Source organism: Papio anubis, chromosome 6, assembly GCF_008728515.1.
Source record: "Papio anubis isolate 15944 chromosome 6, Panubis1.0, whole genome shotgun sequence".
Lineage (NCBI taxonomy): Eukaryota > Metazoa > Chordata > Mammalia > Primates > Cercopithecidae > Papio > Papio anubis.
In genome coordinates, this window is record NC_044981.1 from 54,318,941 (window position 1) to 54,336,704 (window position 17,764).

General features: G+C 34.2%; 1 protein-coding gene across 2 annotated transcripts in view; it reads right to left on the reverse strand.

Annotated features, from left to right (window-relative positions):
- BMP5 (bone morphogenetic protein 5) overlaps positions 1 to 17,764 on the reverse strand; it is a 122,695-nt gene that overhangs the window by 14,137 nt on the left and 90,794 nt on the right. For both annotated transcript variants that reach the window (XR_646077.4, XM_003897760.5), the window contains exon 4: positions 4,491 to 4,685. Coding sequence is in view for 1 of the 2 variants with exons in the window: in XM_003897760.5 (XP_003897809.1) it covers positions 4,491 to 4,685 (195 nt within the window). In the remaining variant the exon portion in view is untranslated. The remainder of the gene's footprint in view (positions 1 to 4,490; positions 4,686 to 17,764) is intronic.

Sequence of the window (17,764 nt, forward strand, 5' to 3'; positions counted from 1 at the left end):
TCATCCAAGAGGTGTAGGAATCAACTTCTTCCAAACCCTTGTTAATGTTGATATTTCGACCCCTCATAAATCACGGATGTTCTTAATGGCATCTAGAATGGTGAATCCCTTCCAGAAGGTTGCCTAGATCCTGAAGGGGAATCACTATTTATGGAAGCTACAGTATTACACAATAAATTTTTAAAATAATAAAACTTGAAAGTCAAAACTACTCCTTCATCCATGGGCAGCAGAATGGATGTTGTGCTAGCAAGCATGATAAAAACCGTTAATCTACTCATGTATGTCCATCAGAGCTCTTGGGTGATCAAGCACATTGTCAATGGGCAGTAATATTTTGAGAGGAATCTTTTTTCTGGACAATAGGTTTCAACAGTGTGCCTAAAATATTTAGTAAACCATGCTATCAACAGATGCACTGTTCATCCAGGTTTTGTTGTTCCATTTGCAGAGCCCAGGAAGAGTAGATTAAGCATGATACTTAGGGGTCCATGGATTTTCAGAATGGTAAATAAGCATTGTCTTCAACTTAATCTCACCAGGTATATTAGCCCATAACAAGAGAGTCAGATTGTCAGAAGCTTTGAAGCCAGCCATTGACTCCTCTCTAGCTATGAAAGTCCTACATAACATCTTCTTTCAATAAGGCTTCTTAATCTACATTAAAAATCTGTGGTTCAGTGTAGCTATCTTCATCAGTGATTACTTAGATATATCTCCTGGATAACTTGATATAGCTTCTTCATCAATGCTTGCTGTTTCACCTTGCACTTTTTTGCTATGGAGATAGCTTCTTTCCTTAAACCTCATGAACCAACATCTGCTACTTTCAGACTTTTCTTCAGCAGCTTCCTTACCTCTCTCAGCCTTCACAGAATTGAGGCGAGTCAAGGCTTTGCTCTGTATTAGGCTTTGGTATAAGGGAATGTTGTGGCTGGTTGGATCTTCAATCCAGGCCACTCAAACTTTCTCCACATCAGCAAGAAAACGATTTCACTTTCTTATCATTATTATGTTGATGAAGTCACACTTTTAATTTTCTTCAAGTACTTTTCCTTTGCAGTCACAGCTTGACTAACTGCTTGGCACAAGAGGCCTAGGTTTCGGTCTATCTGGACTTTCAACATGTGTTCATCAATAAGCATAATCATTACTAGCTTTTGATTTAAAGTGAGAGATATGCAAATCTTCCTTTCATTTGAACACCTTTAGGCCATTGTGGGGTACTAACTGAACTTATTTCAATATTGTTGTGTCTCAGGGAATAGGGAACCCAAGAAAAGGGAGAGAGATGGGGTAATGACCGATTGTTGGAGGAACCAGAACACACATAACGTTTACTTCCCATCTTATATGGGTAAAGTTTGTGGTGCCACAAAACAATTACCAATAAATATCAAAGATCACTGATAACATAAACCATAACAAATATAATAATAGTAAAATTTTGAAATATTGCAAGTATTATCAAAATATGACACAGAGAAATTGAGAGAGCAAATGCTTTTGGAAAAAATGTCACCAATAGACTTGCTTAATGCAGGACTGCCACAAAACTTCAGTTTGTAAAAAAAACACATTATCTTTGAAACACAACAAAGCAAAATGCAATAAAACATCGTATGCCTGTACTCTATTCTTTTCAACACTGAATATACTCCTTCAAATAGCATCATGTTCTGGAGGTTTTTTTAAAAAGTCGTATTAACCTAGTGCCTTTATATCTTCAAGAATAGCTAGCTTAGAATTTAGCTATTGGCTCCATTTTTCTTCCTCTCACACACAAATTCAAAGAAATACCCTTTGTGCTGCCTCAACATGAAACAGGAAATATCTTCCACAATGTATCTGCTCAACCATCTTGCCAAAACCTGAAGAGGAACAAGCAGTGCCGGGCAGTTTCTGCAGGAAACCTGGAAGTAATGGTTCTATATACCTTTACCTGAAAAAGGAAGTTAGTTTTTCCTATGCTGTCAACACATTAATTTACTCAACAAGTATTTTGGGGACTCCTATTTTGTGCTGGTTACTGTTCTATGCTCTCCCACAGGAATATGGAAGAAAAAAAGAACACTGGGAAGTCAGAAAGCAAGAATCGTTGAAGTAGAAAAGAAATGAGATAAAGATAGCAGAAATGACTTGAGTTTTAATTCTTCTCTACTAATGGAGATTTTCGACATTTGACAATATGCTTTGCAAAAAAACTTGCAATCAAGCAAACCTGCAATACAACTTTCCTCCCTAACTCCATCCCAACCCCACCCCTTCTTATCCATAGAGCCTTTGCACAATATTTTATTGTAAAATCTTGTTACTATTACAACTTTGTTATTTATATTTGGATAATTTTTAAATTTCACTGGCATTTCAAGTCTCCAAAGTGTCAAATGTTCTGTTTATATTAGCATTCCCTTTCCTTAAAGCCCTGTCTTTTACGCCAAATCCTATGAGGATTTTCCCAGACTGCTTGATTACTACCTATTGAAAGGTTAAGTCTTATAGACACAAACCAGCTACTTTCTTTCTTCTTATTATCAAAATATGAACACACTCCAAAACCATCTACCACATATTTCACAGAAATGGTTGCCAATGACAAAATTTCAGAAAGAAAATATTGGTCTATATTAGAATAATTTTGTACTCTAAATGGTGTTAGGAAACTGGTGAAAAGTTACATGATTTCTGCTCCATGTGTTTTATTCATCTCTGGTTATAGACGTACATTTGTTTCTTGTGGTCAGAAAGAGAAGATAAATAGAGTTAACCAATAGGGAAAAGGACTTTGATGATTTCAGTCACTGAAACACCTCTGCCAGAGTCATTATGAGCTCTAATAATAAGTATGTAACTTCTACTTTTCCCTTTGTAATTTCCTCCAAAATTATTTACTATTCTATTCAAGGTTTAGCAAAACTTTTTTTAATACAGTCTGCTACATTAAATTAAAAACATTTCAACCGAACTTAGAACCATTCTACATGAAAAGAAAAATATACAAGTTTGACAGCCTAGTATTTACCAGGAAGAAAAGGTCTTAGAAAGTTATTTTTCTCCACCTTTCATATTAAGTAATTACAACTTTTTGCCAAACTAAATATCTTGTGAAGATCTTTAAAAAATAGCTTTGTAATAAGGCACTAGTGTCATGCTTTACTAAAAGTGGTTAAATTTCTTTGTTGGGAAATTATTTTAAAACATCACTTTATAAGTAGCATTTAATTCAGTATAATACAATTCCATACAGAAATCTTCCCTCCTGCTTCTGTTGCTTGACACACAAATAGGACTTCTTTCTAACATGATTCTCCTGGTGCCTTCCCTTTAGGAAGAGTACAGTGAATTCCACTTAGTAATTTTATGGAGCATCTCTGAGCAAATAAAACCAAACAAAAGTCTTCATCTATTTCTCATCTAAACACTCATGCATGTTTGAGTAATAAATAGCTGCTATATGATCTGCCATTTTCAAGTAACCTGGAAAAAATGAAGATTTTAGGAATAATGGCAAAGACTGTTTGAAGTTAGAATTTCAATTTGCTAAAATAATATATATAGGAATCATGACTCTTGTTTATCGGTTCATTCATTGTTCCTGGCAGAGTACTATGCATAAATTGGCCATTAACACAGAATAATGCATATTTGACAAATAGATAAGTATGTGGTGCTAAATGGAGATGTTCCAGGATGAGTTCCCCCTTCAAATTTATTAACAAAATCAATTTTTTGGACTAAAATAGCCACCATTTTCATCTAACAGCTTCCTGTTTGCATCCTGGACTAAACAAGGTACTTCTTGGTATAAATACGACTAAGCCACTACAAATTTTGGCAGTTAGATGCTTTCTGATCAATTGAAATTTGATCCCCCTATAATTAACAGATTAATTTGCAAGGACTTTGACATCAATTGTGCATTTGTAATATTTTGTTGAAAGATTGCGTGTGTGAGTGTGTGTGTAGACACACCTGAAGAAAATTATCTAGATAACAGTCCTCCAAATAAAAAGATAAATATTGTTTTAATCATTGTCTTCTCCATGTCATTCTCCTGCTAATTTCAGAAAAATAAAAATGAGTGGCATAATTCAAATGTATTGCCTTAAGTACTAAAGAAAGGATTTTATGTTTAATTTACCTGGTTGCCCATCCATTTTTGAGAGGCCCTGAGGAAGTTAGCTCAGCAAGTTGTGTAGCTCAGTTCTGGCGAGATTTTGTTGATCTAGCCATTTCATATTTCTATTACTGCCATCCTGATTTGAATTTGAACTGAATCTTTCAACATATGAAAGCAACTCATACGTATTTTAAAATGAATTACTGAGTGATTCACTGATGAAACATTCTGGGATGCTAGAAACATCACTGGAAGATTTAATATACCATCTGAAGGTATATACAGAGGGTAAATTTATTGTGGCTACTTGATTTGCAACATACGACCCCATAACTCTCTGTGCATAACTGCTGCTTGGGTTTATTCTTACCTCCAACACTGGACATTCTGGAGGAGTCCTGATGAGAGCTGGATTTATTGCGGTTTTGATTTTTTCGTTTATTGGCTGCTCTCACAGATCGAAGAAGTACCTCACTCGCCTTGAAGAAGGCCACCATGAAAGGTTGTTTTGACTGAGGTCCCTGTCTTCCCACGAGTCCAGCAGATTTTACGTTGATACTGCGTCCTAGAACGTAATACAAAAGCACTTGGTTTATGAAAAAGAAAGAACAATTACCTGATGTGAATGAATTCCAAGGGTACTTTGAAAAGGGGAAAAGTTTTAAAACATTATCAGAATGCCTTCCTTACAGGCCAAGATTCTTATAAATATTGAGGCTTACTATTACAGACCATTATCCATGCATGGTTTTTCATCTTGCATCATTCTTCCACCACAGAACACCCTCCAGCTGCTTTCACTCACTGATAGCTTCTGAGACCTTGAAGTTAGGAATATTATAAATTGGAAGATTTGACTACTCATTCGCCTGGAAATGTCCACATTAAATAGCAATTTAAAAAATATTAGCTATGGGCTCTTCTGCACTGAATGCTCTATAATTTTCCTTCAAGTTATAAAAGCCAAATACTTGGCAGGGTGTTTCTACTTTCTCCAGCCTATTCGAAACCTTTCAAGTGTTAATTAGTGCTGATAGCCTTTCCACCTTCACCTCTGGCCAGTGCCCAGCAACATTTACTAAGCTGTGCACTATACTTAAAGCTCTTCACAAGTCATTCTGGAAGCCTAGTCTGGGGATGGAGGTCTGCTTTAAGCCGCAGCTATTAAAAGTAGTGGCAAAACACCAACCTGATAATTATCAATATGAAGCATTGTGAAATAAACACAGGAACTTTGGAATTCCTCCCCTTCTGAGTTTTGACACACCTAAATGTTTACTGAAGGAATTCAGAAGAGGCAAACCAAGCCTGGAGACTCTCAGAAAGAAGAAAAAACAATCCAAATGAGCTTCGAGACTCAAATTTGCCTATAAACTAGCCTGTGCCTCAGACCCTTATGAGTTCTTTGATATGGTTATGTATCAATGAAAAGGGACACAACCAGTACCTATATAGGAGTGAGTTAAAAGTCAAGGTGCCCTAGAGATAAAGTTGATGAAGTACCTCTCCCATGTGGTTAGTAATAATAATAATACTTACAACTATGTCAAATCACTTTGGAGTGGTTGCTGTGCTAGGCATTTTTCTAAGCAGTTTCCATGCATTATTTAATTTGATTCCACAAATGCCTTAGAGTTAGGTATTAACAGTATCCTCTTTTAATAGTTTTCATTAGGCACTTCTAATTTAAAATAATCACTGAAAATTATATTTTCTATATATGTGGAAAAGAAAACTATTGATATCTGGTTCAATGAAAATCATTCAAAGATGATAAACTAACCTTAAATTGTAAATTTAGTTAAGAATTACTTGTATCTTATGCAAAGTTGCTACTCTAGATACAGAAGTTAGCAATCTTTTAAGAATAATATATAATGTGGTTTGAAATATATGCATGATTGACTCTGGCTTGCCCCATGAGAGATGTGCGTGTTTTCTTAAAATATGTATTCAGTAAAGACTATGGAGCAACCTGAGTCCATTATAAAACCTGACCTACCTTAGAAGAAAGAAAAGGAAAGCCAGTCCCCGAAATGGCATCGATGGCATTTTAGCAAATAAGCCCTCGCTCTTAACAAAATTTATTTTGGCAGCATAAAAACTTTTGTGTGTACTTCTATTGTGCAGAGACCTTCTACTGTCAGAAAATGAGACCGTGTCGCATGAGGCTGTGCAGCTGTCGAGAGGGACACAGGGGTCCTTTAAATGCGGAGGTATTGGTTAAAAAAAAAAAAAAGGCTGCATCAATTCAGACAGCATAGGTATCCTCCACAATTGTCCTACGACCTACTGGGAAAAGTTGTTCAATTCCTACAAGTATTAAAATGGCCATCTGCCTCACAAATGCCACTATACTCAGTCCTACCAGAGAAGGGACTTACAAATAATCAAAGCAGTAAACCTTAAACAAATAAGCATATAGATTTCTCTTTTAAATGCAAACTTACAGTGGCTCTATGCCAGAGTCTATATTTCTTAGAAAAACTCTATCACTGGCATAAATGAAAGAGGCAGTTTGATTTGTGGTCAAAGCAGTTTCCATTCTACTTCCACTGTAACAAATGTATTAATTCAGCTCAGACTTCCTCCTTCTGGCAGCCCTTTCACTGTAAAAAGAGAAATTAGAAGTTCCAGCCAAATACCATACCTTGAACTGACCCACTTCAATACATAAACACTTTTACAACATGTTTATTCAGGTGTAGCACTTGAAATTGGTTTAAGATGTTTCCAGTGACAGAGAGCTCAGCAAAAGAAAAAAAAAATAAAATAAAAAAAGAACTGAGAAACTTAACTGTTATAGAATAGAATAACTGGCAATCTGTTCTTTAAATTTTTTCATTTTTTTTTTCTGTCTTGGAGTACAACATAAAAAAGTATTTGTCGAAGCTTTTATTTTGATATTTTAATGAAGTGTTAATTTAACAGGAACTAAATTTTAACTTGTATACATTGATGACTGCAGAAATCATTTTTAATATATGATCTTTCTAATACTGAAATAGGTTGCTGTGAGATGTTCATAAATGGAATACAATAAAATCAATTTTCCATTCATTACAACACACACTGACTCTTTTATAGTTAAATAAGCACTTAACAAGAAGTTCCAAGTTTCCTTTCGGTTGCAAAGGGGTTTCTTTTGTTATTATTCCAAAGACTTTCAATATTTTAATTTTTATCTGTGGAGAAATAATACTGCTCTGAAGATTTATGTTCTAAAAACTGTAAAGATGTGTGTATGTTACAAATACGGGTTTCTTGGGTTTTACAAAGGTGGATATTGTATGTGAAGCAAAGTACCCTTCAAACCAATGTGAACTCCCTTTAAAATAACTTTTAATATTATTAAGTTTCCTCTTGGTTTCCTTTTTACTTCAGCAATGGGGTGACTATTAACATTCCATAAGTTAATGCTTGCTCAGTTACCTTTGGTCTTGAGCTATACCATAGAAGCATTAACTATTTGACCTAGTCTTTCAGACACAATACACTTATATTGATTATGCTGACTAAACCTTTTCAAAGACTGAATAATTGTTTTAGTAGAAGTACTGATAGAAACCTAGACTACACTGCATGTATTAAAAAATAGTAAATTCTTTATAAAACTTTATTTGAACTTTTAAAATGGTATGATTAAACATACGGTATGTTTTAGATATTGCAAATATATAACTGAAGAAGCCTACCTAAAGCATTTTGATTTAGAAACACATTACCTTTACGTGTGTGTATCACCATGGATTTAATTTTCAAAGCTGATTCTTGTTTTATAGTAGTTTCTACTTTAAAAATATACATAAAGATTAAGCATTGAATATACAGTGGAAATGCAAATGGGGGGGAGGTAACAAAAAGAACATTAAAATAAAGGATGGTAAGGATACCAGCTTGAGCCCAAGCTTAGTCACCTTAGGATTCAGACACATTCAGGCATAGCTAGAACAGTGATAGATTTGATTCACCAAGCATATATTTAAAGAATATTGAGCAATTTCGTGGGCAAGAAGTCATCTTAAGGAAAAGATGAGCCACAGTGATTTTTTTTAAGTCTGTATCTCAGAGTTACTTCTGGCATAGCTCCAATAGATGCATGTGTAACTCCTAGAAAGAAAGGGAATCAAAGAAAATCTAATACATCCTTTGTACCCAAAGTCTCTAAAATACTGGGAAGACAAGGTAGCACTACTTTGGAACTTCATTAACAGACTGTGACACAAGTAGTGAACAAAGATTCTCTCTATATAAGAAGAATGGCTTCTGAGCAGTTCCACATTGGGTTAGGATGGCAGCAACAGAATGAGCTCCAAAACAATCTTCTATATTAGTCATCAGCTTTGACTTCGGAAAGTAGTACCAGCTCAAAGCTGAGTGGAGCAGCAATCTGACAACACTGGGAGTTCCAATGTGCATCAATAACTATACCAAAGCAAGAGAAAATGCCAGTGATGGGATAAAGTGGCTCCAATTGCAAGAGAAAAATTCCCTTGTGTGATATCCATGCCTTGATGTGGACACTGGAAAGAGGGTAGGGATGTGATCTGCCAAATGGATGGGGTGGTAATAGGAGGTAAAAAGCTTGGTTGCTGAGAGCTGTTCAAGCTTAAACACACAAATGGGAGGGAAGAAGAGACAGCAGAGAGGAGACTGAAAAGACTCTTGAAGGATGTGCCAACATTTCAGTCATCTTGCTGGTGGCAGTTAGACATAAAGAAACATTGTTTATTCCCAATTATTTCAGGTTTGGGTGTCATATAATACTGGGATTATGAAATGAAAGTGGTAATGACTATAATTGTAGGCATCCAGAGTTTGTTATTGGCATAGATATCGTCTTTTTTGATTTACAAAAACAAAACAAACAAAAAACAAAACAAAAAAATTAAATCTTTGCTCATGAAAAGTTTAAGAACTATTTATACCTTGTTCATCTTATTTTCTCCTCAAAATTATTGTACAGAAATCTCAGTGTGAAACAATTTAAGCAGCAAATATGTGGGCATATTATTTTACAGTTTTATTAACTCAGTGAACAAAGATAGGATTGGACTTATATCTTCTAAGAAATTATTATTATATTCATACAGAGATCAAAAAGGATGTAGATGAGGCTGGAGTTCTGAACTACTAAATTTTGCCATAATTGAGGCTGGAGATTCAGTCCTTCTAGATCTGTTACTCTAACCCAAATGACTTCATATAAGTACTGAGGTCAGGCTATTGTGGTCACATTTGCCTAAGAACACAACTGAAACTATTTCACATTTGTAGTCACAGGGAAGGTAGGTTGGCAAACCAAAGCTCTATCCCAAACTCACTGGTTTTGTATTTCAGACCACTCCTTTTGGAAAATGTGACTTTCAAAATGTTTATTTCTTTAAACACAGTTATTAAAGGAGATTCTGACATAAAACAGCTCTTCAGACACATGTTGATGTTATAAGGATAAGTGGTTCCAAATATGATCATTGAGTTTCCCTCTAGGATACACAGTTTGAAAAACATTCATTTGAGGATTTATCAGAGTCTAAACGTTGATATCATTTTGAGATGTTAGCATACATTCCAGTTTGCTTTTTTCTCCTCTAAACCCACAGTAATTGACTGCTTAACCCAAAACACCTGTGATGGAACTGGTGCACAAATTATCTTTTCTTCATTTCAAAAAGACTCTTGTAGTATCCATTATGGACTCCTTAGCAGTAGTCAAATCAGTGCATTGTCTCACATCCACACATCTATCTGATCTTCACTTATTTTCAACCTGTGATTAAATTTGATTCTGGTACTGTGAAATTATGGATTCTATGACTCTACATTATACTCGAATTGTACCCTTTTTACAAACTGATCATTTAAAAAGTATAGAATTCACCACCCAGAATACAGAATAGATCATTTTTATATCAGATTTTAAGGAACATGAGGAAGATAGAATTTATCTACTTAAATTCAATATGTACTTAAATTTTCTATAATCTTAAGTATATTGTAATCTAGCTACAAATTTCAATTTTGTTATACTTTGATGAAAATTTTGCATCTTTTTTAGTTTCACTGTAAAAGCGCAGACCTGTTGCCAGACTTAAGTACATAGACTCGAAGTATCACAAATGGAAATTCAGCCTTCCTCCTTATTACATTCTTGTTTTTCAAATGGTTTCAAATGGTTTACATTGCTTTATAAATTCAAACAAAAATGAGGAAAAGTTGGGATTTTAAACTTTTTTAAGCATTAAAATTTTCTTTGTAGAGAACAGGATAAGATTTTTGAGTGATTTTTCACAGTAATTCTGGGGTTCTGTTTAACCCAGGAATATTGTTTGGTGTACAATACCTTTGCGGGACTTTTCTCATCTCTTCTTTTTCCTGACATTTAAAAGAGTAATCTTTAAAAAAAGCCACTTTGCCAATGTTATATATTGATAATTATATATTATTGGTAATGTGTGAAAATCAAAAGAAGGGACAAATGTAATAATATGTACAAACAAGCATAGGATTCTGTGGCTCATAAGTAAAGGGGGGAAAAAAGACATGCTGGAAAAATAAAATCCAGGAAGGGCTATGGGTAGCAGTACCCTGACACACTGATATGAACTATGAGTTGAGAGTTTTCTGTGGGTAAGAAATGTGGTTACGGCCAGGCATGGTGGATTACGCCTGTAATCCCAGCACTTTGGGAGGCTGAGGCAGGCTGATCACGAGGTCAGGAGATCGAGACCATTCTGCCTAACATGGTGAAACCCCGTCTCTACTAAAAAAAAAAAAAAAAAAAAAATTAGCCCGGCATGGTGGCGGGCACCTGTAGTCCCAGCTGCTTGGGAGGCTGAGGCAGGAGAATGGTGTGAACCTGGGAGGCAGAGCTTGCAGTGAGCCGAGATATCATGCCACTGCACTCCAGCCTGGGCAACAGAGCGAGACTCCATCTCAAAAAAAAAAAAAAAAAAATGTGGTTACAACTCCTGGTAATATATAACAGTAGAAGAAATCCATTTTTCTATATGATCGGGGTGTGTTAGGGATAAAGAAGTTTAAAGGAGATAGAGATTTTTTAAAGTGTTGATATTCTAACAATTTTGCAGAAGATACTGTCATGCCCCACAGTTTGATAAAGTGATGGGGCTTAGAAAAGAAACAGGATATTTGGTCAGAAACACTGGCATGGTAACTAAAGTCATGCAGGGGGAGAAACACAAACCCTTGAGAACCCATGAGGCTCCAGAAAGTAGGGCCTGAGGACAAAGAAGCCGAGAACCATAAAGCAGCATGGCCAGAGATCTGTGCCCAGTTGTGGAAGCTGTCCAGTATGCTGAAATGTTTTATTGCATGGAGGGCAGGACTGAGGTGATGGAAAATGATTAGTTTCCTTCCATGGGACATCACTCTGAAATGAGGGGCTTACTGTCTCAGGCATGACAAGCCCAACAAATGTGTTTTACTTGGTCCCTATTTTCAGCCGCTGGAAATATGAATCTCATGCTAGGAACTGTAGTTTACCTCCACAAAAGCACTTACTTTTTAATAGCTCTTGTCTTTATATATAGCACCTTTCCCCTGAGGTCCTATGAACTTTACAGACATCATCTGTCACATGCCCCAAAAAGATTGGTTAGCAGTTGGTCTTATAGCCCTCATTTATTTTAAGACAGCAGAAACATTCTTTTCACAAAACCATGAGAACAGTAAATTATTTTTTGTTTTGTTCTCCAGTTATTATGTGACTTTTTAAAATAAAAAATGTACATATCTTAAATGAAAGAATCTTTTCCTTCAGAAGCCTGGGGGATTTTAATAAGACTATAATGAAGCAGAATTTCAGCAGAAATCAACCAAAAACTTTAAAAACTCTTTGTGTTACAACATCAATGACAAAAAGCTTTTAGATGTCAAACACATTTTAGTTTGTTTCACAGCAGTGAAATTTTAGTATTCTTCATTTTACCTATAGTGATTAAAGAGGTCTTTGAAACTTAGAGTAGTTACTTGGGAAACTTATGAGTATCTAAAGGAGATACTCTTTTACCAGCTACAGCTACTATATTATTCCAATGTTTTGAGTGTTTTTTTTTTTTTTTTTTTTTTTTGAGATGGAGTCTTATTCTGTCGCCCATGCTGGAGTGTAGTGATGTGATTTTGGCTCACTGCAACTTCAGCCTCCCAGGTGCAAGTGATTCTCCTCCTTCAGTCTCCCAAGTAGCTAGGACAAGAGGCATGTGCCACCATGCCTGGTGAAGTTTTTCTATTTTTTTTAGTAGAGACAGGGTTTCACCATGTTGGCCAGGCTGGTCTCGAACTCCTGACCATAGGTGATTCTCCCACCTTGACCTATCATACAGAAAATCATATTTGTTAAATATTTGACCTTCCCTTTTGATTTGTACATGAACCTATCAAATGATCACAGGCTACTTCCAGGATCTTTGGATCAGTCTAGTACCAGCAAAATAGAAGAAAAATAAATTATTCTGTACCCCAGAAAAAAGAAAGTGAAAAAAAAGTAAAATATATTTTCTAAAATATGCAGTAGAGAACTGATACTGAGATACCTAATGTAATATGCCATAGTAACTACTTCTGCAGGAACACATTTTGAATGCTGCTACCACAAAGAAATAATAAATGTTTAAAATGATGGATGTGATAATCACTTTGATTTGGTCATTATACTTTGTACACATGCTTTGAAACACCACATTGTACCACATAAAAAAGTGCAATTATTGTTTCAATTATAAATAATAAATTTAAAAATGTGGAGTTTTAGTATTTGGGGCTTATTTTCTTCACATATGAAGGCTGATCATAAAGCATTTTTCTGAGTAAAAAGAAGCAGAATTTTTCTTCACTATTTTTTCATGTATCTGGCTACAACCAGAATGCCATCTAGCCTGCCTCACATAAGGGACCAGTTACAAGGTGAAATCTCACACCACCATGATTCCTTGCTGGCCCCCAGAGCAAAAGCATACTGAACCATTTGCATGCAAAATAATAGCTGGTTTCCAAGAGTGTTTTCCTTGTGCTCAATCTAGGTCAGCAGTGTCACCTGACCTCATAGCATAAGTAGAACTTTCATATTTCTATCAGTTGTGTTACTTCAGAGAAAAATAATGTGAAGAACACTTCTACATATAAACATAACTGGTACCTGAGAGTAATAAGAAGCATGTCTCAAAGAATCAGGGACATTGGGATTGAAAAAGCCAATTCAACATTTCTGAAATTAAGAGAGAAGCAACAGCTGCCATCTATTGAAGACAAGTATTTTACCAGTTGATTTGTATACATCTTATTTACTCCTCACAGCAAAGCAACTGTTATACTCTTAAAATAAGACTCAAAAAAGAGTCAGATTTTTAACTCAGCCTTGTCACACTACTAAAGTAGTGTGCTTTTCCCTCTAAGTACATGGTAGTCCACTTTTTAGAGATTGGTGGATACTTTCATCTTGGGTTTCTGTATATTTTCACCTTGAGAAGAACGGAAGAAAAACAGCCTGTCAGTGGCATACGTATCATAGTTTTCCAGAACAATGTTATAGCTGCTGCTTTTGTTAAGTTCAGGATCAGACTTTCCTTAGTAAGTAAGTAGGAAGATGAAGACTCGGTACTTCTTACCAGCCATAAGAAGGCAGGTGGCTTCCCCAGTTGCTACTCTACTCTAACTGAAACTTAGGTTCAATTACTGTCACAAAAAGATTAGATTCAACTACATGCCCCAAAAAGAGACATTAGCATACATTTTCAAGGAGTGGCGATATATAATTTAATTATCAAAGTATTCTTAGTCTAATCCAAATTTTGATTGCCACTTCCAACATATGCTACTGGATTTGATGGTTAGATGCCTTTGTTTTTTGTTTGTTTCTGTTTTGGTTTTCCTCTCTCTCTTACAATCTTATTACCGGCATGCCAATCTTTAACTCTCAGCAGCATAGAGCCACAGTGGTTGCTCAGGCCTTATAATGATTAAAGATTCTCTCTTCTCCCCACTTGTGCTCTCTGCTCAGGATACAAATACCAGCACTACTGTTAGTTTTGCAATATATCTTTGAGAGAGATGTGTCAACAATAAGTAAAACTTAAGTAGAAAGAAAAGAAGAGAAAGGGTCAGCTCCAGTGTATGATGACAATAAGTACTATTTTATATTTTTCAGGACCCTAAATTGATATTAACATGAACATACCCCACAGATGATTAGTTTAGCTACAGAGTCTAGAAGAGAAAATGTAACAAACAACAAAAACTGAAATATGTTTCTGACTTTGGCATTTGTTTGGTAAGACTGGTACTCCATAGTTACTGTTCTGAATTAGGGAAAAATCAAAAACAGAAATACAGACATAGCCAAGCACTTCTGAACCCCTTTTCATTAAAATAAATCTTAAAAATTAGTAAAATATATATTTTGCCAGATAATGAACCACAACTAACTCCCTGTTTGTCACTACTTACTTTAAGTGAATAATTTTAAAACCTTTTTTCATATATGTTTTTTAGTTGTGATGCTAAACTTTGGATAAGCAAACTATGTTAACCATGTGGCTCTCATTCAAATATATATAAACTAAACTAAAAGCTAACACTTCTGAATTAAGTTATTGTGATCTGCCAATTATGTTAAGATATTCTTAAGTATGATCAAACCTGCAAGTCTCAATTTACAAATGTTACCTTCTTTGGGACTTGAAGAAGAGAACTAACTAGACTATGCCAAATGTTTCACATATTATTCTTTTTAAAATGTTTACTACTATGTTATTATCCTAAGAGGACATAATAAAGAGATGCAAGTCTTCAAGAGAAAAAAAGACTAGTTTTAAAATATTGTTTATATAATGGACATGATTAAACAGCAAAATTTAGTCTTTCAATTTATTATTAAATATATTCTATAATCAGTATCTATTTATAAAGAAAAATTATTTTCTGCCTACGAATCATCATACAAGACTAAATTAAGAAGAGAGGGTTCATTATCAAATTCTAAATAAAGAGATTAAATTTGACTAAATTACATGTTGAAGTGAATCATCGGCAGAAGGAAAGTTTCTTTTTCTCCTTTCTGATTTATTAATTTATCAAATTAACTATAATTACATAAAGAGACAAAAAAATTGAAGAGATTGATTTAGAAAATAAAAAATATGACAGAATTACTGTTACATATTGTCGGCCACATCACAGTTAAACTCCAGAGAGAAAATATAAAAATTCAAAAATAATTCCCAACAGATACAGCATAAAATTCAATTCTGTCCCATAATAATCATTTTTAATGACATTGTTTTATTTGGAAATTATAACAATACAATTATTTTTCAGTTCAGAATTTATAAAAGAATAACATAACTTGTAAGAGGCTGGCCCTGAAATCAAATCATTTTTAGATTTATTCTTAAGCTACATTTACTCATGTACAAAATGGGTTAAGAAGAAGTAGATATTTCACTTAAAGAGCTTAGCAAAATGCTTAACACTGAGTAAGCTCTCAGCAATGTTAGTTTCCACTAATGTTATTTATTTGATTTCGGTTGTCCATCACAGGAAATGCATGGTTTAAATTCTTACTGAAAATGAATTAAAGATATACCTAGAAAGTTAAACCTGGATTAACTATGTGGAATTCAAAAATACTAAATATTAGCATAAAAGAACAAATTGATATTGGCAAAAGGTATTGCTGAAATCAGCGTATAAAAAAGAGGATATCTGTGTAGACAGAAAATAAGTTGATAAGAATGAGTTTGAAATACATAGAGTATATTTTATGAAAATGCTATACGGCTAATAAGAGAATTAATGAGATATTTGGTTGAACCAAGTAGAAATTTAACAGTGATCCATTATTTACGTTCAGTTTCTCCTGCCATGAAAGACATATCAAAGATTTTGCTCATTTGTTCAGTGGGCAAATGACAAAAAACTAAAGCATACAGGGAAGATTTATGTTTTCCAATGTGCTTTAAGACATTACGCGAGTTAGAAAACCCATGGGTCACAGCTTACATGGGTTTGGAAAATTAACAAATACTGATTTCAAACCCCAAGGGATATCTATGTCATATTTATTTTCAGTAGAAATCTAGTCATTTTTACCATAAATGTACAGGAATTCTCAATGGACACTTTTGCTAAACATTCAGATTAAAATGATCAACATAATTGTTTCTCTTAGCCACATCTTTTAAATATTTCTCCAAGGCTTGATTTCTTATAAAAAAAAAAAAAAAAAAAAAAAAAAGATTTTCAGAAAGTAACACATGGCCATAGATAATTTATGTTTTGATGTTTTCGAAATTTCACGAAAAAAATCTGATAGAAGTAGAAGCCACTCTAAAATGTTATGGAAAACTTTAGATTGAGTTCTATGTTTTGCTATGATACTAAAACATTTAGTGTGGCACTTAAAAAGAAAATACAATCCTGCTAAATGCTGTAAGAAGAACTATCTAGAAATTTTAATAATTATGGATTTTCAACTATGAATTTATATTTGATCACTAACACAATTACTTGAGATTGTGTATATGCCTGGGTATTCCATGTCTACACACACACGCATGCGCACAGAAAAACACGCCTAGCTTTCTCGCTTCTCTTTACCAGTTTCTCCATCACTGGTTTTATACAATATCTTAAGTTGGGGTTTGAATATAATTATTTAATACCAGCCTCCTCTAAGACAATGCATTTCCATTCACTGTACCCTCTCTACATATAGTATTTTTATATACATGAATATAATGCTTAAAGTATAAATATATGCTTAAAGATTTCAATTGGTTTACCATTATATGATGCAGCAAGGTTGTAAGTGACTGTAGAAATTACCTAAAAATGTATATTATGCAGTATAATTCCTAGACAAGAAGTCAACTAAATAGTGAATTCTTCAAGTCACATAGAGCTTATTCCTCACGAAACGAACAATTCTATGGCCATTGGCTTCCATTATTCAGGGTTTTTTGTCTTTTGTAAAGAGCCCTCAGTTTGCCTTTTATGCACATTGATTTAACTTGTGGACTGTAGAGTAAAAGTTCAATTTTATTTATTAATTTTATTTCTTCAGGTACTGGAAGATAACTATTCTTCTGCTGTCCTCCTAATTTATTCTTAAATATTAATCCAGAAGTCAATATCTAATTATCCTTAAACATTAGACAATACACAAAGAACTACTTATTTATAACAATATTTATCTAGAGCAAATCATAAGTGTATATGTTCTTTTTTCCTTTCAGAACCTCTAGCAAGATATGTGATTCTTTCAGTTTCTTGGATATAGATACTCTCTCATTTATTTATTTAAAACCAATTGTCATCACCATAAATTCAGCAAAAGGGGAGCCATATGGTTTTATGAACAAAAATGACTTAATTACTTCAAAAGATAAGATTCAGATAAGAGAAGGAAATATTATCAAATCTTAGAATGTTTAAAAGATCCTCAGATAAGTGGACATAATTCAACTTTTTGAACTTAGATAAATAATAATGAGAAACTGTAGTCAAAACAGCAGGAGAAAAAGAAAAATATCACCCTTGATCTCGGAATTTCTTCTGCTACTTATTAGCACTGTCAGCTGATATACAGATTACCCAGCCATATAGATCATCTAACCTTTGACACAG